A 26,759-nucleotide genomic window follows, 5' to 3' on the forward strand; every position below is an offset into this window, starting at 1 on the left:
GGAATGCAGCAGGCCAGGCAGCATCTATAGGGAGAAGCACTGTCGACGTTTCGGGCCGAGACCCTTCGTCAGAACTAACTGAACGGAAAGATAGTAAGAGATTTGAAAGTAGGAGGGGGAGGGGAAATGCAAAATGATAGAAGAAGACCGAAGGGGGTGGGGTGAAGCTGAGAGCCAGAAGGGATACAGAGCTGGAAAAGGGAAAGGATCATGGGACGGGAGGCCTGGGGAGAAAGAAAGGGGGAGGGGAGCACCAGAAGGAGATGGAGAACAGGTAGAGTGATGGGCAGAAAGAGAGAGAATAAAAAAGGAGGGGGGGGGAGAAACTAAATATATCAGGGATGGGGTAAGAAGGGGTGGAGGGGCAGTAACGGAAGTTCTCTAACTTCTGTGAGAGGGAATAGGTTCAAGGGGGATGCAAGGATTAAGTTTTATACTCTGAGAGTGGTGGATGCCTGGAATGTACTGCCTGGTGTGCTGTAAAGGGAAATACATCAGAAGCTTTTAAGAGACATTAGGCACATGGGAATAAGGAAAATAGAGGGGTTAGTGTTTGGGTGGTTTTTGATTTGTTTTTTAGATGGTTTTGCACAACGTTGTGGTCTGAAGTCCTGATCCCATGCTGTAATCTTCTATGTTCTTTATTCTATGTACCTATCAAAATTTCTCTTAAATATTGAAATCAATCCTGCATCCAGCACTTCCACTGGCAGCTTGTTCCACATTCTCATCACACTCAGATTGAAGAAGCTCCCCTTCATGTTCCCCTTTAACATTTCACCTTTCACACTTAACCCATGATTTCTAGATCTAGCCTCATCCAACCTCAGTGGAAAAAGCCTGCTTTCATTTACCCTGTTTATAGCACTTGTAATTTTGTGTACCTTTACTAAATCTTCCTCATTCTCCTACTCTCTAGGGAGTCGTCCTAACCTATTCAACCTTTCTCTACAACGCAGATCCTCAAGGCCCAGCAACATTATTCTAATTTTTCTCTGTACACTTCCAATCTTACTGATATTTTCCTGTAGGATAGGTGACAAACTGCACATAATACTCCAAATTAGGCCTTACCAACATCTTATGCAACTTCAACATAACATTCCAACACCTGTACTGAATACTTTGATTAACGTGCCAGTTGCGTCAATGTGCCATCTTTTGACTACAGGAAGACAGTACAATTAGTTTGTTTGAAAAAAAAATTGTAAATGGAAGGTTTGAAATAATGTATTTGGATGAGATGTAAGAAACAGGAGAATATTGAGGGGTGTGGAGAAACAGTGTTTCTCTGTAATAAGACTGAAGGGTCAAAAATGACAATTGCAAAGGATTATGGGACACTTCTTGTTTTATGCTGGAACTGTTTAGCTAGGCAATAACTTGAGAGTACTACTTGAAGTCCTGGCCACATTATGGAAAGATATGATTTCCCTGCAGAAGATGTAGAGGAGAATAATGCTGAAGTTGCCAGAGCTGAAAATTATGCAGGAAAGAATAGATTGGCCAAGGTTGTTCTCCTTGGAACAGAAAGGCTGAAGGGAAATTTTACTGAACTACATTAAAAAAAATATGGTCCTAGATGGTGGAAGTAGGAAACATCTTTTCTTCTGTTCGTAAAGGAGTAAGCATGACAAGGGCATAGATTTAAAGTTATAGCTGGAAGGAGTAGAGAGGAGATAAGCATAAGTATTCATCCCAGGATGGCTGGGGAATGACACATTGCTTGAAAGGGTGTTGTAGGAATATCATCTTTATTAAAAATGTCAAGAACAGTAACTTGAAAATTCAGCCATTTGAAATGTTTGCCTAAGTTTCATATGGAAGGTAGATTTATTTTAAAATTTATTTCTTGTAGAGTACTGTGGCACAACTGGTGGAGTGTTGTTTCACGTCTCCAATGAGCCAGGTTCCATCCTCAGCTCATTTGGAGTTCAAACTCCCATGTAAGCTTACTATCAAAATACATATAGGTCTCTATTTACAACCCTGAGATTAATCTTTTGCAGGCATACTCAGTAAATCCACAATAGAATAATAACCATAACAGAATCAATGAAAGACCGCACCTACTTGGGCATTCAGCTGGTGGGCAAGAGACAACAGATTGCAAATACAAAATGAAGGAAACAATAATAATAAAAATAAATAATTAAACGATAAATATCAGGAACATGAGATGAAGAATCCTTAATAGGAGTTCATAGATTGAGGGAACATTTCAATAAAGGGGCAAGTGGAGGGCTTTATCCACTACTGGCCGTATTCACTACTTTTTGTAAGACTTTCTGCTTAAGGACATTGGTATTTCCATACCAGGCTGTGATGCAGCCAGTCAATATACTCTCCACTTCACATTTATAGAGGTTTGTCAAGGTTTTAGATGTTATGCCGAATATTTGCAAAGCTGCTGTGCTATCTTTGTAATTATATTTACATGTTAATTCCAGGACAAGTCCTCCAAAATCATAACACTGAGGAATTCAAAGTTGCTGACCCTCTCCACCTTTAATCCTCTGATGTGCACTGGCTCATGGACCTCTGGTTTCCTTCTCCTGAAGTCAATAATCCGTTCCTTGGTCTTGGTGACATTGTGTAAGAGGTTGTCATAATGGCACCAGTCAGCCAGGTTTTCAAACTCCCTTCTGTATGCTGACTCATCAGCACCTATGATTCAGCTATAACGGTGGGGTCGTGAGCAAACTTGGATATGGCATTGGATCTGTGCTGGGCCACACAGTCATGAGTGTAGAGTGAGAAGAGCAGGGATTCTGAAGATGTCATTGCCAATCTGAACTGACTGGGGTCTGCAGGTCAGGAAATCCAGTGGCACCAGTAAGTATTGAGGCCAAGGTCTGAGAGCTTATTGGTTAGTTTCAAGGGGGTGATGGTATTGAATGCTGAACTGTAGCCGATAAAGAGCACCTTTGCTGTCCAGAAGTTCCAGGGTTGAGTGAAAAGCCAATGAGATAGCATCTATTGTGGACCTGTTGCTCTGGTAGGCAAACTGGAACGGATCCAAGTAGCTGCACAAGCAGGAGTTGATAAGTTTCATTGAAGCCTGATTGGAACAGTTGGGTACTTCTGACTGCCCAAGGGAGAGGTTAAAGATTTCTGAGTCTGCATGTGCTGTGCGACTGAGCTGGGAGAACCACTACAGTGTATCTTCAACATGAGCCTGGAGCAGAGAAGAGTACCCAGACAGTGGAAGACATCCTGTATTGTCCCGGTACCGAAGAAACCACAACCAAAGGAGTTGAATGACTTCAGACCTGTTGCCTTGACGTCGCACGTGATGAAGACCATGGAGCGGCTGATAATACAGAATCTGAGGCCACAAACCAGGCACGCCCAGGATCCTCTTCAGTTTGCATATAAGGAGAAGGTGGGAGTGGAGGATGCCATCACGTAATTGCTGCACAAATCACTCTCTCACCTAGAGGGGGTCAGTTGTGCTGTGAGGATTACATTCCTTGACTTCTCTAGTGCCTTTAACACCATCCAGCCCAAGATCTTAAGGCACAAACTAATGGAGATGGGAGTAGACTCTTACATGGTGGATTGGATAGTGGACTACTTGACAGATAGACCTCAGTATGTGCGGTTGGGAGACTGTAGGTCTGACACGGTGGTCAGCAGCACAGGGGCGCCGCAGGGAACCGTACTCTCTCCGGTCCTGTTCACCCTGTACACATCAGACTTCCAATATAACTCTGAGTCCTGCCATGTGCAGAAGTTCGCTGATGACACGGCCATAGTGGGGTGTGTCAGGAATGGACAGGAGGAGGAGTATAGGAAACTGATACAGGACTTTGTGATATGGTGCAACTCAAACTACCTGTGTCTCAATATCAGCAAGACCAAGGAGATGGTGGTGGACTTTAGGAGATCTAGGCCCCATATGGAGCCAGTGATCATTAATGGAGAACGTGTGGAGCAGGTTAAGACCTACAAGTATCTGGGAGTACAGTTAGACGAGAAGCTTGACTGGACTGCCAACACAGATGCCTTGTGCAGGAAGGCACAGAGTCGAATGTACTTCCTAAGAAGGCTGGCGTCATTCAATGTCTGTAGTGAGATGCTGAAGATGTTCTATAGGTCAGTTGTGGAGAGCGCCCTCTTCTTTGTGGTGGCGTGTCGGGGAGGAAGCATTAAGAAGAGGGACGCCTCACGTCTTGATAAGCTGGTAAGGAAGGCGGGCTCTGTCGTGGGCAAAGGACTGGAGAGTTTAACATCGGTAGCTGAACGAAGGGCGCTGAGTAGGCTACGGTCAATTATGGATAACTCTGAACATCCTCTACATAGCACCATCCAGAGACAGAGAAGCAGTTTCAGTGACAGGTTACTATCGATGCAATGCTCCTCAGACAGGATGGAGGTCAATACTCCCCAATGCCATTAGGCTTTACAATTCTACCTCCAGGACTTAAGAACTTTTTAAAGCTATTAATGCTTTTTGAGACGGTGATTTAGATGCATATCATATTTTTTTTACTGAGTTAAGTATTGTATGTAATTAGTTTTGCTACAGCAAGTGTATGGGACATTGGAAAAAAAAGTTGAATTTCCCCATGGGGATGAATAAAGTATCTATCTATCTATCTATCTATTTTGTGGGTTTTCTCCCACATCCCAAAGGCAGGTTGGTGGGTTAGTTGGCCACTGTAAGTTGCCTCAAGTGGAATCGGGAGTGGGGGGAATGGAGCAGAATTCATGTAAATGGGTGTTTGACAGTTTGCATAGAAGGCCCGTATCTATGTTACGTCTGAGTTATGTGATGTGTAATTCAAGACCCCGACCTGTAATTCCCAATGGTGTAAGGCCAGGTAGGTTTGCAGATGAACGAAAATCCATCTTTGTGTCATACATTTACTATGGTTTATTATTTCATTCTCTGATGAAATGAGCGACATTCTCTGCGTCTATGTAAAGCACTGACGTCAGTTTCGTTTGGAATTAATTATTTATTTCCGAACAAAGGCTCACACCGAACAGCGCAGCGACGGGAGAATGTGCTTCTGGCGGCGGCGCTTGGAAGCCACGGTTCGACGCCGGGACGTGGAGTAAATTTTTGAGGTGGGAAGTGACGCTGCTAAGCCCGGCTTCAGGAGCGAGCAGGGAACATACCGGCAGCTGACGAGAAGTAGGACCGGCAGTACTCTTATTTCCTGCAACAGGAATATATATATATATATATATATATATATATACACACATATATAAATGGAACCCCTTCACAGAGAGGACAAGCCAAATCCCCTGGCAACGGCAAATATATTCTCCACTGTGTTCTTCTGGTGAGTCTGAGCTTCCACCGACACAACTTCCTTTTGCTGATTTGTGATAAATACCGAACTATTTTCTGCTTATGAACGATCATGATTTTGGTGGCGTAGAAATTTTATGCGAGACGGTATTAAGTGCTCAGCTGCTGGAGCGATGTAAATGCCACTCCGCTTGCGGCGACTTTTGGTTTTAAATGATAGGCCAGAAGTCAGTTTATTGTTGTTCGCAGTGTGGGATATAATCCCCAGAATTTACATTCCCTTGTACTGCGTTCGAGTGTATACCTTCGGCACATTGCCACTGGGTAGTAGTAAATGCACTATGAAAAGATCCAACGCGCCACGTGTTGGTGATTATTATTCGGAGGATAAGTTGTTGACCTGCCCCGACCTGGGATGAGAACAGTTTTACCGGCTCTTTGGATAGGAACGTTTAGAGGGGTGTGGGTTAAACGCTGGTGAATGACGCTAACCGAGATGGGAACCTTGGTCGGCATGGACCGGCTAGAAACGCATAGCACACGTGAAAGGGTTGCTCTTGCATCTAATCTTCCCCCTTCTCGCTTGTATTACTGGTGTAAATAAGGACGGTGTGGACAGATGCCACTTTCCGTTGTCCATAGTTGAAGTATTATTAATTAAGCTGTTGTAAACATTTTTAAAGTTTTAACACCTGTAAATCGGATGCTGGAAAACAAATTGCCTTTGTCACGGCAATCGAATCACGTGGGGATTGTAGAGCAACACGTTATTTCTCTTTGAAGGTAAAGAAGCAACCAAAGTTGCCTTACTAATAGATGTTTTTTACAGCAGATAGAAGCTTAAGTGTTCCCAGGGAATCGGGATCAGAGCAATTGCTTTTAAAATAAATAGTTTGCATTATTGACGTGAAACTGGGAGCACAAGCTACAATTTCTAAATTTGCAGATGGCCACATTTGGTAGTATTGTAAGCTGTACAGAGAAAGGGATAAATTACAGAAAAATACAAAATTGACAAAGATGTGGCAGATGAAATTCAAAGCAGAGCCTTCTGTAGGTGATGGGTTCTGTGAGGGCCAAAAAATAACTTTTCTAAAAGGGGAACAGGAGCAGAGGCTTCTTGCGCAAGCCAAAGTTCAGAATTTTATCAATAATTGCAGAAAGCAAAAGTGAATCACACTGAACCTTAATAACAGGTTTGCTGCCAACTGGAATGTTGTGTACATTTCCGGTCACTAATTTATTGGAAAGGAAGTGCAAGCATTAGAGGGGATCCACCTAAGATGTACACTGGGCTGAAGGGTTAATTAGGGAGGCAATTAGACTCAGCATTTAGTGAACGTTTTTCAACATCTACCCTGTCATACTATTTTAGAATGTTGTTTCAATAAGATCATCCCATTCCTCTAAAGAATATATAGCTTGTTCAGAATCTTGATAAAACAATCTTCAACCCTGGACTTGGTCTGGTGGTACTCCATTGCCTCCAATGTCAATGTCTCCTCTCTTGGGCAAGGGGACCTAAAGTACAGAAGAGGTAATGGCCTTGACAACACCATGTACACTTTTAACAAAACAGCCTTATTTCTAAACTACAACCTGATGCACCATCAATAACTCACGCCGAAACTTAGGAAGTGAGATATCGGCTTTTATTGACTGAAGAACAACTACATCCTGGGAAAATGAGGGAGAGCAGCAGGCCACAGTCGCCTTTATACAGGGGTCTGTGGGAGGAGCCACAGGGGCAGTCAGCAGGATCTTGGGAGGAGCCACAGGAGCAGTCAGACAGGTATATCTAGTTCACCACACAACCCTTTTCTATGCAAGACTATTTGCCAATTCCTTTATTTCTGGGGGTTGGGGGAATGAAGTAGAATGAATGTAGGGTTAATCTAAATGGATGGTTGCTTGTTGCCAACTCTGTGGGCATTTGTACTGTCTGTGACCACAGCTCTTGTCCAATTTATGAAATAGAGCACTTAGACCTACCCACACTGTTCTGTAAACTGCCCATTCAGATGATAATTTGTTTAGTCTGACAAATATGACACTTTCCCCATATTAAACTCCATTTGCCAAGTTTTCACTCAGTTCCTATATCCTGTTGCAGAATTATGTCCTTCTAACCTGAAAAATACTAATTTGTTAAAACTGCTGTGATGACCAATTTTCTACAACTTACAATACCACTTTTGAGCATTTTCACTATTTACCTTTTAATCTTTGAAATTTGGATTTGTGGATAAAAAAATTAGAAGTGCGTAATCATGGGATAAGAAATACAGAACATTGATAGTTATATAGTTCCATTTAATATCACAGAAGTGTATGCAATATACTTGAAAGTTTTGTTCTTTGCAGACATTCACAAAAACAGAAGGTACCCCAAAGAATGAGTGACAGTAAAAGCATTAGAACCCCAAAGCTCCCCCACTCCTCCTCCTGTGCACAAGCAGCAGCCAAAGCAGTGATCTTCCCCTGCCCCAAAAAAGCATCAGCACCCTCCACCCACCAAGCAAGCAATAGCAAAGCCCCCAATAAAGACCGTAATCTGCAGTACAACAAAAACAAATCATTCACTTGACCATTGGACATGCCACAGACTCTCTCCCTAATAAAGGTAAGAAGAGGTATCCCCTTTCACAGCGAGAAGGGAGACGTAACAAAATAACTCACAGATTTAAGGTGTTGAAAGTTGGTTGCTCCATTTTTTTTTCTCTCTTGAGTGCTCTGCCCGGAGAATCGGCAACCATCTCTAATCCATGAGAGAGGGAGAGGGAACAATTCGCCGAGTACAGAGCCTCCGACAGCTGATCCACTGTTCCTGATGTTCTGTTCTCTCCCGCGACGCTTCTGTCAGCAGCACCGACTCAGAATCAGCCCTTCCCCAGGGCCGCAAGACCTGGGAATTCTGAAGGCGTGCTCATCTTTTTGGGATACTGGAAAGCGGCTGGTGGTGAGGCCCTAGAGCAGGTCCTACCACCGTAAAGAACCAAAGCCTGAGTGTAATGCCAAGTCAGGGTCTTCAACAGAACCCATCCACCCTGAAAAGGAGAGTCATCAAAAGCAGAAATTAAACTTTTGATTGATGAACAGGAAGGACTCACAATCTAGTGCTATCGTACTCCGCCTCTGCCTACGTCTCTCAAAACCTGCCGTTGTTGAGTTCATAGTGACAGAAAAAAGACCCTCCAGCCTACTGAGTCTGTGCTGACTAAAGGGCATCCATTTACACCAATTTCCCTGAGCTCCCTCAGATTCTACGACTCGCTTGTACATCAATGGCAGTTTACGGTGGCCAATTAACCTATCAATTGCAGGTCCTTGCCTTGTGGGATGAAGCTAGTGTATTTAAGGGATACTCAGACGGAATGTACAAACTCCATACAGATAACTTCCCAAGCTTTGGAATGACTTGGGTTGCTTAACCTGAAAGAGATTCTGCTAGCTGTGCCACTGTAGTTTTTGCAGACTTGTGTTCACTGAGTTTACACTGATTCACTTAATGATTGTTCTGTTGAATTTTCAAAATAGAAATTTGTAAATACTGTTTTTATAAAGGGGTAATGAAGTTTTGAAGATGTATGTCAAACTAAGATGCATTACTCTATAGCAGTTCCTCAGGTGAAATTTATTAGTGAACAAACTGGAAGAAATTTTCAGCATTTTGCTAGTGTATTCTTGTGGGTTGTGTGGTAAGCTATTTGTTGTGGAGAAATCAAAGTTGAGGAATGCCTCAGCTATACAAATTATATTACAATGTTAGATGTTTAACTTCATATTCCAAGCCAACAGGTTATGTGATTATCTATTGTCATCACTCATTGGTGTCGCAAAATACAGTATCCGTCAGCAGAAAACTTTGTCCAAACTGTTGTTAAGTTTCTGAATCATATTATTTAATGATTATGGAAAACAGGTGATACTGACACACATGGAAGTTTAATAGACTGTATGGTTATACATTAGCACAAAGTTCATGAGTGTTCAATGTGATTTTATACACAATTTATTTGATAAAACAATCTTTAAGAAAAGTTAATTCTAATTGACGAATCCTTATATAGAATCAAAATTAGGATTTGGCTTAAATAATTTATATTGATCACACACAAGGGCCTTCTAAATTGGTGGGGGCGGGCTTGTCTTGATGTTTAGACTCTTTATCCCAAAGCAGTTTTTCTCCTTGGGATATAATTAACCACATGGACAGTGACACAATCTTGTTCACCCCCCCCCCCCCCCACTCCATTCTATTTACAAAGCACAGAATTGTTAAAGTATGTTTTTGACATTAAGTATAAGAAGTTAAAGTTAAATTAGGCCTCTGTGGAATAGTGAGCATACTCTGCATGCTAAATTGAGCAGTGTTCAGAGGTAAACCTATGTCAATGTCAGACCTCTCAAAGGCAAATCTGACAGTGCCTTACAGGAATTGATTTTATTTTTATTGAAACATACTAATTATTTTGTCTTGCAGAATACTGCTGTCACAAAAACAGCAGGTTTCTTGACATATGTCAGTGATAATAATCTGATTCTGAAACTTAGGGTTGCCCTGTGCTGGCACTGGTACTTTGGCTTCAGAAAATCAGGATTGCTTTGGTAGTGACCAGAAAAGAGCTTGTGCTTCCCACCTTTGCCTAATTTTGTTTTGGGCTGCACAGGCGCAGTAAGTGTTGGAGTTTGAGGCCTACCGAATATAAAAAGAGCTGAGTCAGGGAAAATATGGTATTTTCTTGGCAGCTCAGTTGGCGGGAGACTGAGTGTCTATGTCAGAGCCCAACGGAAGTCAGGAGAGAGAGTATAGAAGGAGTAGATTCAGGCAAGGCCGGTCTTTTTGGCTGCACAGGCACAGTGAGTGTAGGTGTTAGAGGCCGAAACTCAGCTGTAGATAAAAGGAAGGTAGGATCAAGATGAGTGGCCGTTGTTTGAATGTGTCACTGAGACAATGGGAAGGCTTTGGCTTAACAGGTGGAAGTACAGTTAAGAAAAGGTTGTCTTTTTTTTATATAGTCAGGATGGAAATCTCCTCTTGTTTGATGTGGGAATTCAGGATATCTGACGGTTTCCCTGATGACTACACCTGTGGGAAGTGCACTCAACCTCGGCTCCTACCTGACCAGGTAAAGGAGTTGAAGCTGTGTTTGGTTCCACTAAGAATCATTCGGGAGGCTGAAGATATTACAGAGGAGACTTTTGAAGAGGTACAGGCTTTGGATAGTAGATGGGTGTCCCACCAGCAGAGATAGGGAATGAATAAGTCTGTGCGGATTCCCCTGTGGCCATTCCCCTCAGCAACAAGTCTACCTCTTTGGATACTGTGGGTGACGGTGGGGGGATGGAATGACCCATTAGATGATGGCAGCAGCAGCCAGGCTGGTGGCACTCTGACCAGCCCTGGGGCTCAGCAGGGAAGGGCAAAGTTAGGCACTGCAGTAATCGGGGCCTTGATGGTTAGGCGGACAGAAAGGAGATTCTGTAGCCGCAAAAGAGTCACCAGGGTTGTGGGTTGTCTCCTGGTTGTGAAGGTTCGTGATGCATCAGAGAGGTTGCAGGATATCCTCAAAGGGGAGGGGGAGCAGCCAGAGGTTGTGGCACATCTTGGCACCAATGACATTGGCAGAAAAGGGGAAGAGGTCCTATGCAGTGAGTGTGTAGAGTTAGGAAAGAGGCTGAAGAGAAGGAGCCCCACCCACCCCCCCGGCTGTAATCTCTGGATTACTCCCAGTGCCACGGGCTAATGTAGGTACGAATGGAATGACAGGACAGATGAATGAGTGGCTGTGGAGATGGTTCGGGGGAAGGGTTGGAGATCATCGGAACTCTTTCTGGAGAAGAAGTGACCTATTAAAGAGGACAAGTTGCACCTGAACTGGAGGGGATCCATATAATGGCTGGGAGGATGGTGGATGCTACTGGTCCATGAGAGTTTAAACTAGTTTTGCAGGGGGCTGGGAACCAGAGCCTCAGGTCAGTAAGGGAAGGATCAGAGTAGAAGGTAGATGTCAGGGAAAGCATTGAAAGGCAAAATCGAAATAACAGTTATGCTGGGTTGGATATTTTGAAGTGTGTATATTTTAATGTTATGCATATTGTGATGAACTTGGAGCATGGATCAGTACATGGAACTATGATGTTGTAGCCACTACTGAAACTTGTTTGAGAGAGGGCTAGGATTGGGTGATTAATGTACCAGGCTTTCTGAGCTTTAGAAAAGATGGCAAAGGAGGTAAAAGAAAGTGGGGGAGGTAGTTTCACCACTAATCAGGGACAATATCACAGCCACACTCAGGAGACATAATGGAGAGGTCAGACTCTGAGTCCATTTGGGTAGAACTCAGGAATAGAAAGGGTGCAATCACACTGATGGATTTGTACTGCTGACACCCAAATAACCACTGGGACATTGAGGAACAGATATGTAATCTGCTTAAGGAAATGTGTTGTTGTGGGGGATTTCAACTTCCCTAATAGGGGTTTAAATGGGGCAGAATTTGTTAAGTGTGCCCTGGAAGGTTTCTTAAATCAATATGTAGAAGGTCCGACAAGAGGAGGGATTATATTGGACCTGGTGTTGGGTAATGAGCCTAGCCAGGTGACAGACGTTTTGATAGGTGAACAGTAAGGGACAAGTCACCACAACACCTTAACTTTCAGGGTAACTATAGATAAAATGGGTACGGTCCTTGTGGGAGTTTTCAATTGGAGTAGGACGAATTATGACGGCATTAGGCTGGAACCAAGTTGAGTTAATTGGGAGCACCTTTACTCTGGCAAGTCCATATCAGACATGTGAAAGGTGTTTAAAGATCAGTTGCACAGAGTCCAGGAGAGGTATGTTCCTGTTGGAGAGGATGGAGATGGAAAGGTAAGATGACCTTGGATGGCCAGAGAGGTGATGAAGATGAGGTCAAGAAGAAGAAAAGAATCTGCAGCTTTGGAAGTTAGGATCAAACGAAGCACATGAGGAGTATAAAGAAGCAAGAAAAGAATGAAAATAGGGAATTAGGAAAGCTGGGGGGGCCATGAAAAGTCCTTGGCAGATAGGATTAAGGTGAATCCCAAAGCATTCTGTACATTTAGAGCAAGAGGATAACGAGGGAGAGGGTGGAATCATTCAAGGATAAAGAGGGGAACATCTGCTTGGATGTAGAGGATATGAGTGAGGTACTTAATGAGTACTGTGCTTTAGTATTTACCAGGGAAAAGGATATGGAGGACCAGAAGGTCAGTGCTGAGTGTATAAATACATTAGGGTGTTTACCAACTTGATTAAATTTTTTGATGAGGTGACACGAGAGACTGATGAGAGTAGAGCAGTGAATGTTGTCTACGTGGAGTTTAGTAACGCAATTGAAGAAGTCATTTATGGGAGGCTAATCGAGAAGATTAAGATGCATGGGATCTGGTGAATTGGCTGTTTGGATTCAGAACTGGAGAGAAGACAGAGGGTAGTGGTTGAAGGGACTTATTCAAGCTGGAGGTCTGTAATTAGTGGTGGTCTGCAGAGATCTGTGCTGGGACCTCTGCTATTTGTGATGTAAATGGATGGCTGTTAAATTTGTGGTTGTTACCCAGAATGGTGGAGTTGTGGACAGTGTGGAAGACTGGCAAAGAATACAGCACAATATAGATCAGTTGCAGATGTGAGCAAAAAGTGGCAGTTGGAGTTTAACCCAGACAAATGCAAAGACAGTATGCTGTTACTGGTAAGATCCTTAACATTGTTGCTGGGCAGAGAGATCTTGGGATCCATGTTTATAGCTCCTTGAAAGTGGCTACACAGGTCAATAGGGTGGTTAAGAAGGCTTATGGAAGGCTTGATTTTATTAGTTGAGGCATAGAGTTCAAAAGTCAGGAGGTTATGTTGCTACTTCACAAAACTCTGGTTAGGCCGCATCTGGGGTATTGCATATAGTTCTGGCCACTCCACTGTAAGAAGGATGTTGAGATTTTGGAGATGGTGCAGAAGAGGTTTACCAGGATGCTGCCTGGTTTAGAGGGCATGTACTATCATGAAGGCTGGATAAACTTGGGTTGTTTTCTCTGGAGTGTCAGAGGCTGAAGGGAGATCTGACAGAGGCTTATGAGATTGAGGGGCATGGATAGAGTGGACAGGGAGTATCTTTTTCCCAGGATTAAAATGTCTAATGCCAGAGGGCACGTATTGATGACGAAGGGCTAGGATCAAAAGGGATGTGGGGGTTAAGTTTTTACTCATAGTGGTGGATGCCTGGAATGCGCTGCCTGGTACGGTGGTAGAGGCAAATACATTCAAGGCTTTTAAGAGACATTTGGTTAGGCACATGGATGTAAGGAAGGTGGACATGGTGTAGGTAGGAGGGATTAGTATTTGGGTGTTTTTAGCTGGTTCAACATTACATTGTGGGCCAAATGGCCTGACCTTATGCTATTCTGTTCGGTTAGCCACCTCAGACTTCAATCCACAAAACCCAAAGGGGAAGCAAGCTACATTTAATTCCTGGGGATCACCTGGAGCATGACATTACACTGTTCGGTAGTTCCATTTTAAAATCGGAGAATGTATGCAATACAGGCAGTCCCCAGGTTATGAACAAGTTCTGTTCCTGAGTCTGTCTTTAAGTGGGATTTGTACATAAGTCAGAACAAGTACATTCGGTATTATTTAGCGTCAGTTAGTCAAACGTTTGTCTTGGTATATAGTGTATATTTTACCTTTCTATGCATATAAAACACTTTTTTAAATTAGTTTTTTAAATACATTTTCTACATAGCTACAGATAAAAAAAATCCAGATCAAAATGAAGAACATTGATACAGTGCAAAAATAAACATACAACAATAATATGATACAAAGAAAGATAATTGAGAAAGCACCCAAATTGAAGACGTGTAAAATTAGTATCCTCCCCAAGCCCCGCAACAAAAAAAACTCCAGACCAACCACAACACAATATAGAGAATATAAATCAGGACAATCAAACCCCCAAAACTGTAAATACACTTAGCAACAGAAGATATTAATGCCTACTACCAAAAAAAAAGAAAAAGGAGCTGAAAGCAAGGGACCGAAAAAAAACCCTAGTCAAGAGGAAGGTTGTGAAAGTACTCAATAAAAGGTCCCCAGACCTTATGGAACTTTAAATCCGAATTAAGAACTGAATAATGAATTTTTTCAAGGTCTAAGCAGGCCATAATATCGTTAAGCCATTGAGCATGCATGGGCGGGGCAACATCTCTCCATCTAAGGAGGATTAAACGTCTAGCCAGGAGAGAGGCAAAAGATAATATTCAACACTTAGTCGAACTCAGACGTAAATCTGTCTCACCCCAGAAACCGAACAAAGCAATTAAAGGGTTAGGTTCTAGGTGGTGATTCAGAATATGCGATAACGTTATGAAGACATCTTTCCAAAATTTCTCCAAGCTAGGACAAAGCCAGTACATATGAATGAGAGAGGCCTCGCCCCTTTTGCATTTGTCACAAAGCGGACTAATGTTAGGGTAAAATCGAGATAATTTAAATTTAGACATATGGGCTCTATGAACAATCTTAAACTGTAAAAGGCAATGGCGAGCACAAAGAGAGGTTGAATTAACCGATTTGAGAATTGAGTCCCAAGTCTCATCAGATAAGGAGGTATTTAAATCATGCTCCCATGCCATTTTAATTTTATCCATAATTTTATATGAGCCCATATACGCAGAGTGTGTCTAACAAGAGGATTAACTATTAATCTGGACAAACTACTAGGGAGTACAGAGCCAAGAAGTGCAGAGATAGATAATTCTTTAGTGGAGCTCAACTCCATTGCCACCCAATTAGGGCACTCGGGTTGGCCATGAAAAAAAGACCAAAAGGTAGCACAACGTATATTGGCTGCCCAATAATATAAACGAAAGTTAGGTAAAGCCATGCCACCCTCCTTTTTAGATTTTTGGAGATAACCTTTATTAATTCTAGAGCGCTTATTCTTCCAAAGATATGACAAAATAATAGAGTCTAAGGAATCAAAAAAAGATTTAGGAATAAAAATTGGGATTGATTGAAATAAATATAAAAGTTTAGGGAGAACATACATTTTAACAATACGACCTACCAAAGACATAGAAAGAGGTGACCATTGTAACAGACTCTGTTTAATAGTATATGAAAGATTGGCAAAATTTTCACGAAAGAGATCTTTAAACTTCCTTGTGACTGTAGTCCCAAGATAAGTAAATCGATTATGAACTACTTTAAAAGGGAGATCACGAAATGTTAATTCTTGTGCTTCTTTATTAATTGGGAAAAGTTCGCTCTTATGTAAATTAAGTTTATATCCAGAGAGCTGGCTAAACTGGTCAAGAAGTGAAAACATTGGAGGTAAGGATGTAGACAGATTTGAAAGAAAAAGTAATAAGTCATCGGCATAAAGAGAAACTTTATGCTCAACACCCCCTCTCCAAATCCCAGTCAGTTCAGGACAATTTCGAAATGCTATCACCAAGGGTTCTATAGCCAAATCAAAGAGAAAGGGACTTAAAGAGCATCGTGCCACGTTTGAGGTTAAATAACTGGGATTTCTGAAAATTAGTTAAAGCAGAGGCAGTAGGACACAAATACAGCAATTTGATCCAAGAGATAAAACTTTGACCGAAGTCAAATTTTTCTAAAACTGCAAAAAGGTAGTTCCACTCTATACGATCAAATGCTTTCTCCGCATCGAGGGAAATAGCACATTCAGGAATCCCAGTTGGAGGTGAATATAAAATGTTAAATAAGCATCGCATGTTAAAAAAGGGGAGACGGTTTTTAATAAAACCAGTTTGATCATCAGAAATAATAGAGGGAATAACAGTTTCTAATCTATAAGCCAAAACTTTGGCCAAGATTTTAACATCAACATTAAGCAAAGAAATCGGACTATACGAGGAACACTCTGTTGGGTCTTTACCCTTTTTTAATAAAAGAATAATAGATGCCTCATTAAAGGAGGGTGGCAATTGGCCATACCTAAACGAGTCAGATAATACTGAGAGTAACTGAGGAGAGAGAAGTGAAGAGAATGATTTATAAAATTCTACGGGGAACCCATCAGGTCCAGGAGATTTCCCTGAAGACTATTTCTTCTGATGATATAGGTGCATTAAGTTTGGCTTTAAAATCAGATGAAAGCAAAGGAATATTCAGATTATTTAAAAAATGATCAACAGAGATATTGTCATTCAAAGATTCAGAGGAATAAAGTCGAGAGTCGAAATTTTTAAATGCGTCATTGATTTCTAGGTGATCCGATGTAAAGTCTTCATTCTCCTTCTGGATCTTTGTAATATGTTGTTTGGCTTTGGAACGCCTCAACTGATTGGCTAGAAATTTACCAGATTTGTCACCATGGATATAAAAGCGACTCTTACTTTCAAGAAGTTGGCATTCGACAGGTTGAGTAGACAGGAGGTTAAATTTAGCTTGAAGTTCTACACGCTTCTTGTATAGTTCAGGATTCTTAGTTTGAGCATACAGTTGATCCAAATCTTTAATCTGATTAATGAGGTCTAATCGATCTGCACAGGACTTTCTATTAAGATTTGGTGTATAGGAGATTATTTGGCCCCTCAAATATGCTTTCATGGCATCCCAGACAGTCTGGGATGACACTTCAGGTGATGTATTGGTGTTAAAATAAAAGGTTATCTGATCCTTAATAAATTTTAGAAAATCATCATCCGATAATAAAGTCGAATCAAACCGCCAGTGTTTATTCCTCTGAGGGAGACCAGGAAAATTTAAAGACAGAGTAATTGGGGCATGGTCAGAAATCAGTATACTCTGATAATCACAAGAATAGACAAATGGAATGAGTTGATTATCGAGTAAGAAGTAGTCAATTCTAGTAAAGGTATGGTGAACATGTGGAAAAAAAAGAATAATCTCTCTCAGTAGGATGAAGGAAACGCCATATATCAGAGATACCATAATTAGAGAGAAACGATTGAATAGCTAAGGCAGATTTAGTAGGTGGTCTAGTAACAGAGGACGATCGATCCAAATTAGGATCTAACCAACAATTGAAATCACCACCCAGTATAAGAGAGTATGAGTTTAAGTCTGGTAGTGAGGAGAAAAAACGTTCAAAAAAATTAACATCATCAAAATTGGGGGCATACAAGTTTGCTAGTACAACTTTAGTATTATATAGTTTACCAGAAACAATAATAAAACGACCATTTGTATCAGATATCTTATTATGGAGTTCAAAAGGAATATTTGAATTAATAAGGATGGAGACCCCCCTAGCTTTGGCGGCAAAGGATGAAAAATGCTGACCTGCCCACTTTGACAAAAGCCGGGAGTTATCAAAACAACGAATATGAGTTTCTTGAAGGAAAGCAATGTCAGCTTTGAGTTGTTTAATATGTGAGAAGACCTTCCTTCTTTTAACAGGGTGATTCAATCCCTTTACATTCCAGCTCACAAATTTAAGTGTATTAACCATTATCAATTGTTAGTGCGTAGAAGGCAGCAGGCATATAAAAGGTCAAGCAGTACAATAACAGTCTGGGAGCAAAAATGTAAACATAGATTCGTAGAATCAAAACAGAGACATGTCCTGAGTAACAAAGGAAAGCAAAGGAAACAGTGAGTAGTGTTGGAACTGGAGAACCTACCCCACCCTCGCAACCCAAAACTAGACGGCTACCAAAAAAAGCAGCTAGCTCTACCAAAAAAATTAACCCAAGTATGACTTCCAGTTCTGTGTCGTTAACAACAGTTCAGTATAAATACTATAGCAAATGGTAGCTAGTTTATGCACTAGAAAACATAATTACAAATAGGAACAACTTCAACAGAAGTATAAGACTTAATACAAAGAAAATCAAAAGAAAACCAAGACTAACCTACCTGCGAAAAATTATAGAGATTAAAAGAAAAGAAAAAAAAGGGGAGGGAGAAAAGGGGGAAATTGTAGATTCGAAGAGAGTACTTATCAACCATTTACAGAAAAAAAGGGAGCAAAACTTAAACTATGAATCAACCAACAGGGAGGCCTTCAATAAAAACTCCAAACCTCCAAAACAAGTTAAAGTCACTTGTAGAACTCTATAGATAAAGTTATACAAGAATAAAATGGATTACACACGTACAGTCTAAACGTCCGCAGGGAAACATTAAACTCGGATTATCTATTTAGAAAAAACGCACCAAGTCCAGGGAGAGATTGTCTACAGCCCTTAGAGTTTCGATAGATAATGATTGAATTGTTCAAGTAAAGTCTGAGTCCGGAAAAAATAGCTTTACTACGAGAAGTACTTATCCACCATTTTAGAGGTTCAGACCGGGTTCCGAAGGAGACGGAATGGCCGGAAGACTTCCAACAAATGCCTCAGCATCCTTCACTGATTTAAACCACTTATAATCTCCAGTAGTAAGCGTAATTCGGAGGTCAGCTGGATTCCGAAGGGAGGGTCTAAGACCGCGATCAAAAAGCACTTTCATTACACCTTTAAACTCAGCACGCATCTTCAGAACTTGGGGGGCAAAATCCTCCACAAAACGAATGACTGTATTTTGAAAAGCAAAAGTACCTCTGCGGCGTGCCTCCATAATCAAACGGTTTTTCACCTGGTAATGATGAAAGCACAAAATTACCGGCCGTGGGCGGGAACCCAGAATTGCACGGGGAACGTAGATCCTGTGTGCCCTTTCAAGCTCAGGTGGAGTCGGAAGAAATTCTTTCCCAAAAATCTCACAGAGAAAATCGGAAAAAAATTTCACGGGAGAGCCCTGTTCGGTGGCCTGTGGCAAACCAAGAATTTGTAGATTGCAATGTCTGCTACGGTTTTCAAGATCCACCATTTTGGAAAAAAGTTTACCATTCTGCTCCTGTAGGCTGGAGCATAGGGTCTCGAGATAAAGAACATGGCGTTTTAAATCTTCAGAAGTTGAGTCGATGTGAGATAAATGTTCAGCATGTTCGTCCACTCTAGCATTGATCCGATCCAATTTGGCATCCAGCTGGTTGAAATAAGTTCTAAATTCCTTTAAAATATCTTGTCGATGCTGTTCCAACGCAGCGAGAATAGCAACTGGCAAAGTGGTAGAATTTTCTTTTTTCCCGGTTTTAGTACTTTTGTTAGACATTATAAGATAGATGTGTTCGCAGGCAAGTAAAAGAAACCCAATAAAATACTTAACTAAGGTTTAAGAGTGGAGACATATAGTGCAAAGATAGGGAAAATGACGGAGCAAAAGTTCGAAGCAGCTAAACAGTCGCCATCTTACCGGAAGTCCCCGCATATAAAACACTTAAGAAACGTATGTATTCCAGTAATTAAACCACTGTGTTGCTTAGTAATAATTGTAGCTTTCATCGGGGCAGGGCCTTTCACATACTCCATTATTCTCACTTTATCCTTTAAAATTGTTACGATGGTTGACCGACTGTAGCCTAATGCTTTTCCAATGACTGATGGCGTTTCACCTCTTTCCAAATGCTTTATTATTTCCACTTTATTTTCAGTTGCGATCGCTTCCCGTCAATGGAACAGAAACACTGTGGGCGGTGGGTCCCGAGCTCTGCCGGCTCCCGAGGTCTGCTGGGTCCTAAGGACCTTTGCACTGAATTCCCCGGGTCCTAAAGTCCCCTGCACTAAGACAGGTTAATTGGGACAAGTGGGGGCTGTGCTGGGTTTGGGCTGTATTTGATCCTCCACAATATTCCGTGTAGGAATTTAAACTGGAGGTGGCAGTGTTTTTTTTTAGGTCAAGTTGCGAGCTCGACATCAACCCGGCACGGATGTTACAGGAGTCACTGGATCAACATCAACCCGGCACGGGAGCGGTCTGTCACTGGATCGAACTCAGGAACCTCTGTTCTCCAGCCCAGCGCTGATCTCACTGCGCCACCAGCTGACTGGAACGGGTGGTGGGGGGGGGGGGGGGCGGGGTGTGGTTAGGGTGAATCTTCCTAAGAAAAATTTAAGCCAAATACAAAGTTAAACACTCAACACAATGTCAACGGCAACGACTTAAAATGGCGGATGGCATTGCAATCTGACTTAAAATGGTGGACGGTGTTCTGCTTCCTCGGTTCGTAAGTACGAGTTGTCCGTAAGTCGGATGATCGTAACTCGGGGACTATACAACCTGAAATTCTTACTCTCTGCAGACATCCTCAAAACAAAGGAAACCCCCTCCAAAGAATGAATGACAGAAAGAAGATGCAGGAACTCCAAAGCCCCCTGCTCCCCTCCCACACGCAAGCAGCACCAACCCTCCCCTTCCCCCAAATTATTCTAGCCTTAAAGCATTAGCATTCCCACCACCCACCATGCAAACAACAGCAAAGCCCCCAAAGCAAGACCATGGTCTGCAGTCCATCAAAAACTAACTGTTGACTCCAGCATTTTGACATCCCACAGGCTCTTGCTCACTAACAAAGGAGAGAGAGAGAGATATTCCTCCTTCCACAGCGACAGGGGAGACAACAGTCATTATTTTGATGTTGCAGTTGATCTGAATCTTTGCTTTTTTAAAAAAAAATTGAGTTCCCTGACTTGAATCAGCAAATTGATTACCGAGTACCGAGCTCTCTAACATCCACTCTCGCTGGCTTCCATGTCCCAGCTCCGGTGACGCTTCAGTATGCGATGCGGGTGAGAATTCTTGTCCACAGGGCTGTGCAGGCTGCTGCAAATTATCCCTGGTGAGGAGCTGATGGCAAAAAGAACCAAAAGAGTTAATGAACATGTGCGAAAGCAAGTTTGCAGGGGATTACGGAGAGGAATAGAATGGCTCCCCTGGCAGTAGCAACTGCCATTGTCATAGAGCAGAACAGCACAGGTGTACACCATTCAGCCCATTGAGTCCATGCTGACCAGTGTCCACCCAGCCAGACCCAATTTCCTAAATTTGGCCCATATCCCTCCAGGCTCCTCTCTTCAATATACCCACCTGCCCACAGAAATCCATTTGCCACTCCTCAGCCCACTTCTCCAAATGATTAGGAGAATGTTAGTGATAAATTACTGGTATCTAGAATGATCCAATAGAACATCCTAAAGAATAAGATATAAGCAGGTGAAAAAAAAATCAAGTTAGACTAATGTGCTGGAGCTTTGAAGAGGTGACTGTTAGGATAGATGACAAGGAACCTGTGGATGTGGGTCTTTTGGAAATGTCTAGTAAGTTCTGCATAAGAGATTGATCAAGCTAGAATGCAAAGAATGACAGAGGGGAGGGGTAGGAAGGGAAATGAATAGATTGAAATTTGTTTTAGACTGGAAGCAAACTGTGACTAAACATGAGGAAAGCTGCAGATGCTGGAAATGCAAGCAACACACACAAAAATGCTCGTGGAACGCAGGGTCTCGGCCCAAAACGTCGACAGTGCTTCTTCCTATAGATGCTGCCTGGCCTGCTGTGTTCCACCAGCAATTTGTGTGTGTGACTAAACACATTGTTTTAAGGTTGGCATCCAGTTTAGCAAGTGTTGGTGTTTAGACTACATCAACACCTTGGCTGAGGAGACCAAATATCATATTTCCACTTCAATTCTTCTAAATATTACACAAGGCAGAAATGAGGAAATGGACTATGCAACCATGTAACAAACCTAATTGGTGATCATGTCACATTCTGTCTGTCACTCTGTCTACTAGTGAACATAAAAAGTGTTTGTTAAATAGCACCAGATTAAAAAGTGTCTTTGTATGTTTGTAGACGAGTGGCTGGTGATCATTGCGGTGCAACAAGCAATTAATGGTTAACAGTGATACAGTGGATTTTGAGCATAAGGAGCCCCAGACACAGATACACTTCCCCTCTCCCACATCCTCCCCCCCCCCCCCGCCCCCACCGGAGGAAGTCAGCAGGCCAGGCAGCGTCTATGAAAAAGAGTAAACAGTCGACGGTTAGGGCTGATCCCTTCTTCAGGACTGGAAAGGAAGGGGAGAAGTCAGTCGGAAGGTGGGGGAGGGGAGAAACAAGTACAGCGGCAGGTGATAGATAAACCTGGAAAGATTCAGATTCAGTTTATTGTCATTTAGAAACCACAAATGCAATGCAGTTAAAAAATGAGATAACGTTCCCCCAGAATGATATCACAAAAGCATATGACAAAACAGACTACACCAGAAAATCCACATGACGTTTGGCAATCCCCAATCCAGAGGCCGGAGAGGCTGCTGCGTATTAATATCGCGCTACCGTCTAGCACGTTCCCCAGAAAGGAGCTCCAAATCCACCAGACAAAAACAAGACCAAAAACTAAAGCTACAAGACCTGCCCAAAACCACATAATAACAACATATAGTTACAACAGTGCAAACAATAGCATAATTGATAAAAAAAAGACTATGGGCACAGTAAAAATAGTCTAAGATGTTAAAAGACTGTAAGTTCAAAAGAAATCACCATGGTTCCCACAAGTCCTCAGGGTCCCGACAGACTCGCCATCCCACGCCGGCGGCAGAAGGGAATACCCCCGCTATGGACTTCCAAGGTTCCACCCGACTCAGCCGCACCGACGCAGCACACAATGGAAGTTCCGTCGAAACCAGCCTCGCAGACGCAGCACACACCGAAAGCGACCCGAGTCCGTCGAAAGGACTCCAAGTCCGTCGAACCTCCGAGCCGACGACCATCCCCTCCGGCACAGCTTCTCCGAGCACCATCCTCTGCCGAGCGTATTAAGACGGACCCGCCAACGGCCATCGGCAACGCGACTCCGAGGACTGGGACCTGTTCTTCCCAGCAGAGTCCCGGACCTCACAGCAGCAGCAGCAATGAAGAAGGTCTTCCTGGAATTCCTGGAAAAGAGGGAGGGATTGAGGAAATGAAGAGCTGGGAATTTGCTGAAAGAGATAAAGGGCTGGGGGGCAGAGTTTTGGGCTGAGATCTCCAGCAGGACTGGAGGATCAACCACCATAAACATTTACACCCTCCACAGTATGCTGTGATTTTGAACATTTTGCAAGATGTACATAATAACATCCTTTGGACAAATGTTAATAATGGGATGAATTTGCTCACAGCAAGTTATGTGTGACCAACTTATGATGGCAGAATGTAGTATTAATGGTAAGACTCTTGGCAGTGTGGAGGATCAGAGGGATCTTGGGGTCCTAATTAATAGGACACTCAAAAGCTGCTGCACAGGTTGACTCTGTGGTTAAGAAGGCATACGGTGCATTGGCCTTCATGAACCGTGGGACTGAGTTTAAGATCTGAGAGGTAATGTTGCAGCTATATAGGACCCTGGTCAGACCCCACTTGGAGTACTGTGCTCAGTTCTGGTCGCCCCACTACAGGAAGGATGTGGAAACTGTAGAAAGGGTGCAGAGGAGATTTACCAGGATGTTGCCTGGATTGGGGAGCATACCTTCTGAGAATAGGTTGAGTGAACTTGGCCTTTTCTCCTTGGAGCAGCAGAGGATGAGAGGTGACCTGATAGATGTGTATAAGATAATTAGAGGCATCGATCGTGTGGATAGTCAGAGGTTTTTTTTCCCAGGGCTGAAGTGGCTAGCATGAGAGGACATAGTTTTAAGGTGCTTGGAAGTAGGTACAGAGGGGATGTCTCACCTCGCTGTCTTCCACTTCCCCATGCAATTCAGGACGTGCAGGCTATTTGGTTGGGAGATTGGGAGGTGAAAATTGTATCACTGTGGAAGAAACTTGGTTCATATGCAGTGAAATGATGTGTTAGATAAATCAAGCAAATGTTTATTTTATACTGTGCTGCCTGATGACAATAAAGGATTGTTTTTTTTTGCTTCAGGTTCCAGCAGTTAGAAATACTTGCGTGTTGCCAAGGGATTGTTTTTGTTCTGAGTAAAGAGGGAAGAATGTATGAAACAACTGTTGGACTAATAGATAATGAACAAATAGAGTGTGTCCCTGGGAGCAGCTACTTTTCAGCTCTGAAGTTCTGGTGCAACCCCGTAGAACGAAACAGGGCTGGCTGAATAATATAAGCTCAAGGAGGCGACTGGATGTGTCAGGTGCACATATTGAGGAATGAATGCCAATGCCCATCATCGTTTAATTGCCTCATAACTTCCAGCTACTCCAGTTTCCTTGCATCACATATGGTTTGATGGGTTAATTTGCTGCTGTGAATTGCCTCTAGGGTGTAGGTGAGTTGTTTAGTCTGGGAAGAAAATCTATAAAAAATGGATTGATACAGTATAATTGTACTGGGTGGTTGCTAGCTGTCATAGATGTGTGTTGAAAGACCTGTTTCCGTACTGTATCTCCTTATAACTCTAAGACTAGAGGCAAAGCTCTTAAAGGTCCATAAATGATCTTGAAGTGCAAATTATATCAAAGCGCCTGCTGAAGCCATCTTGTACAAGGTTGGTTAACATGTAATACAATTGTAATTGTTGGACTTCATCTCTGAAATAGGCAGAAAGTCGTAATCTCTGTACTCTCAGGGCGTGTATGGAGCATACTTTGAAATGAGTGGTCCTTTTCTCCTGATGGGAGAAAGATCTATCCATAATTTATCTGTTTGACCTTTAATACTGATTCCTGTGAATCATTCTTTTTGCACTGCATCATTTTGCATAATCACCTCTGAGCAGATGTGGATAAAGGACATTGCTTAGTTGAGCAGTGCTAATAATGAATGCAAGTGAGGAAACTCATCAGACATTTCATATAATAAGGTGGCAAAAGCTGCAGTTTAAAATTTTCCTTATCATAACTTTGTATTTCTTTCTAAAATTTGCTTTTGAGTCATAGCAGTCTTTGCATCAGATTTTAGAGAATTAATGGTTATAAAAATTGAGTCATCAAATTTGACAGCATGAAAAGTGGTTAAGAATAACAGGCAGAGCACGTAATCCTGTTGGCAATTAGGTCTAAGATGATTGTATAAGCAATCAAGTAAGATTATTAACTTTCTGAAGTTCAAAGTGAATTTATTATCAAAGTATACCCTATCCCTATTATATGCGTCTTCAGACTATGCGGATTCACAGTTATGCGAGGAACCTATTTCTACCAACATCTCCTTACATACGCCCAAAACTCAGTTATGCGAGGAGCACCGCTTTCCCGCCAGCACAAGTCACGTGCTCATGCCTCACAGTCTCACTGTTGGGATGAGAAGCACTGCTTTCCTGCCAATACAAGTCAGGTGTGAGCACCTCACAGTCTCACTCCTGCCAGTCTCGCGTTGGTTTTGGCAAGGTGTGGATGTACGATCTTGCGCTCTTAAACTTTTGAGTTTTTACCTACAGTGCAGTGATTTTGTGCTTGAAATATTTAACTATGCCTCCTAAGCATCTGATGTCAGTTCCTGGGCCATCAGCCAAGCGGCATAGAACTGCTTTAACACTTGGGGAAAAAAAAGTTGGAAATTATAAACAGGGCGGCGTTAGGTAAAGGTAACACAGTTCTGGGATGCTACTGCTGGGAACAGAAACTTGTTTTTAAAGTTCTTTTGTTGCTTGACAATGCGCCAGCCCATCCTAAACATTTGGACAGCATTCATCTTAACATAACAGTGCGTCTCCTGCTGCCTAACACAACATTGCTGATTCAGCCTCTCGACCAAGGTGTGATCTACATTCAAGACGTATTTTGTTTTATGGCGAGTTATCTCTCAGATGCTGCAAGCAACAGATGATTTTGAAAATCCCGGGAGTTTACCAACAGTGAGGGAATGGTGGAAGTCGGAACACTTGGCACGAATGGCGATGGACGGGGACCCAAGTTTAGAACGGAGTCAGCATTCCAGTCATTCCCTGCCGTCAACCCTTCTTCCCTACAAGCAAATTTATGCTGAAAAACAAAATGCTGCCAAGCAAACAACCCTCACCAATTTCTTCAAACCCGGTGTCATCTCCTGCTGCCATTCTATGAGTCTTCCTTCACCCCTTGCTGTGCTCGATGATCCTGACGACCACAACCATCCACCTTATCCATGTAAAGCTGCCCGACACCACAACAACCACTCATCTCCCGGAGCGAACACACCTGCCACTGTTAGTGACTACTGTACACCCTAGTATGTTAACTTTCTATGATTTATTACATTGACTATTACCTTAAATTGCTGAAATATAATACGAATATTGCCTTGTACTGCTTTTGTGTCGTATTGGTATGAAAATGTGAATAAATTACAGATAAAACATATTTAGGAAGCCCTCTGGAACGCATCCCTATTTTCTCTATTTAAATAATTATTCACATTATGCATTTTCATACTATGCGTCACCTGCGTGGAATGTATCCCTTGCATATAATGAGGATAGGGTGTACATGTATGTCACCATATAAAACCCCGCAATTCGTTTTCTTATCGGCATTCTCAGTAACTACAAGGAACGTAATAGGATCAATGAAAGGCTGCAGTCACTAGGACGGGCAAACAACCAAAGTGCACAATGCAACACACTGTGCAATTACAAAAGAAAGGAGGAAAAAAAGCAATAAATATGAGGACATGAAATGAAGAGTCCTTTAAAGTGGGTCCATAGGTTTTGGGAACAGTTCAGTGATGGGGTGAGT

The 26,759-nt window shown here is 42.3% G+C and overlaps 1 protein-coding gene across 3 annotated transcripts in view; it reads left to right on the plus strand.

The window, feature by feature from the left end:
* Nucleotides 1-4,984: 4,984 nt before the first annotated feature.
* abcc4 (ATP binding cassette subfamily C member 4 (PEL blood group)) overlaps nt 4,985-26,759 on the plus strand; it is a 274,021-nt gene continuing 252,246 nt past the window's right edge. For all 3 annotated transcript variants that reach the window (XM_073027133.1, XM_073027141.1, XM_073027152.1), the window contains exon 1: nt 4,985-5,297. In XM_073027133.1, coding sequence (XP_072883234.1) covers nt 5,224-5,297 — 74 coding nt within the window. In that variant the 5' untranslated portion in view covers nt 4,985-5,223. The remainder of the gene's footprint in view (nt 5,298-26,759) is intronic.

Source organism: Hemitrygon akajei, chromosome 2 (assembly GCF_048418815.1).
Source record: "Hemitrygon akajei chromosome 2, sHemAka1.3, whole genome shotgun sequence".
NCBI lineage: Eukaryota > Metazoa > Chordata > Chondrichthyes > Myliobatiformes > Dasyatidae > Hemitrygon > Hemitrygon akajei.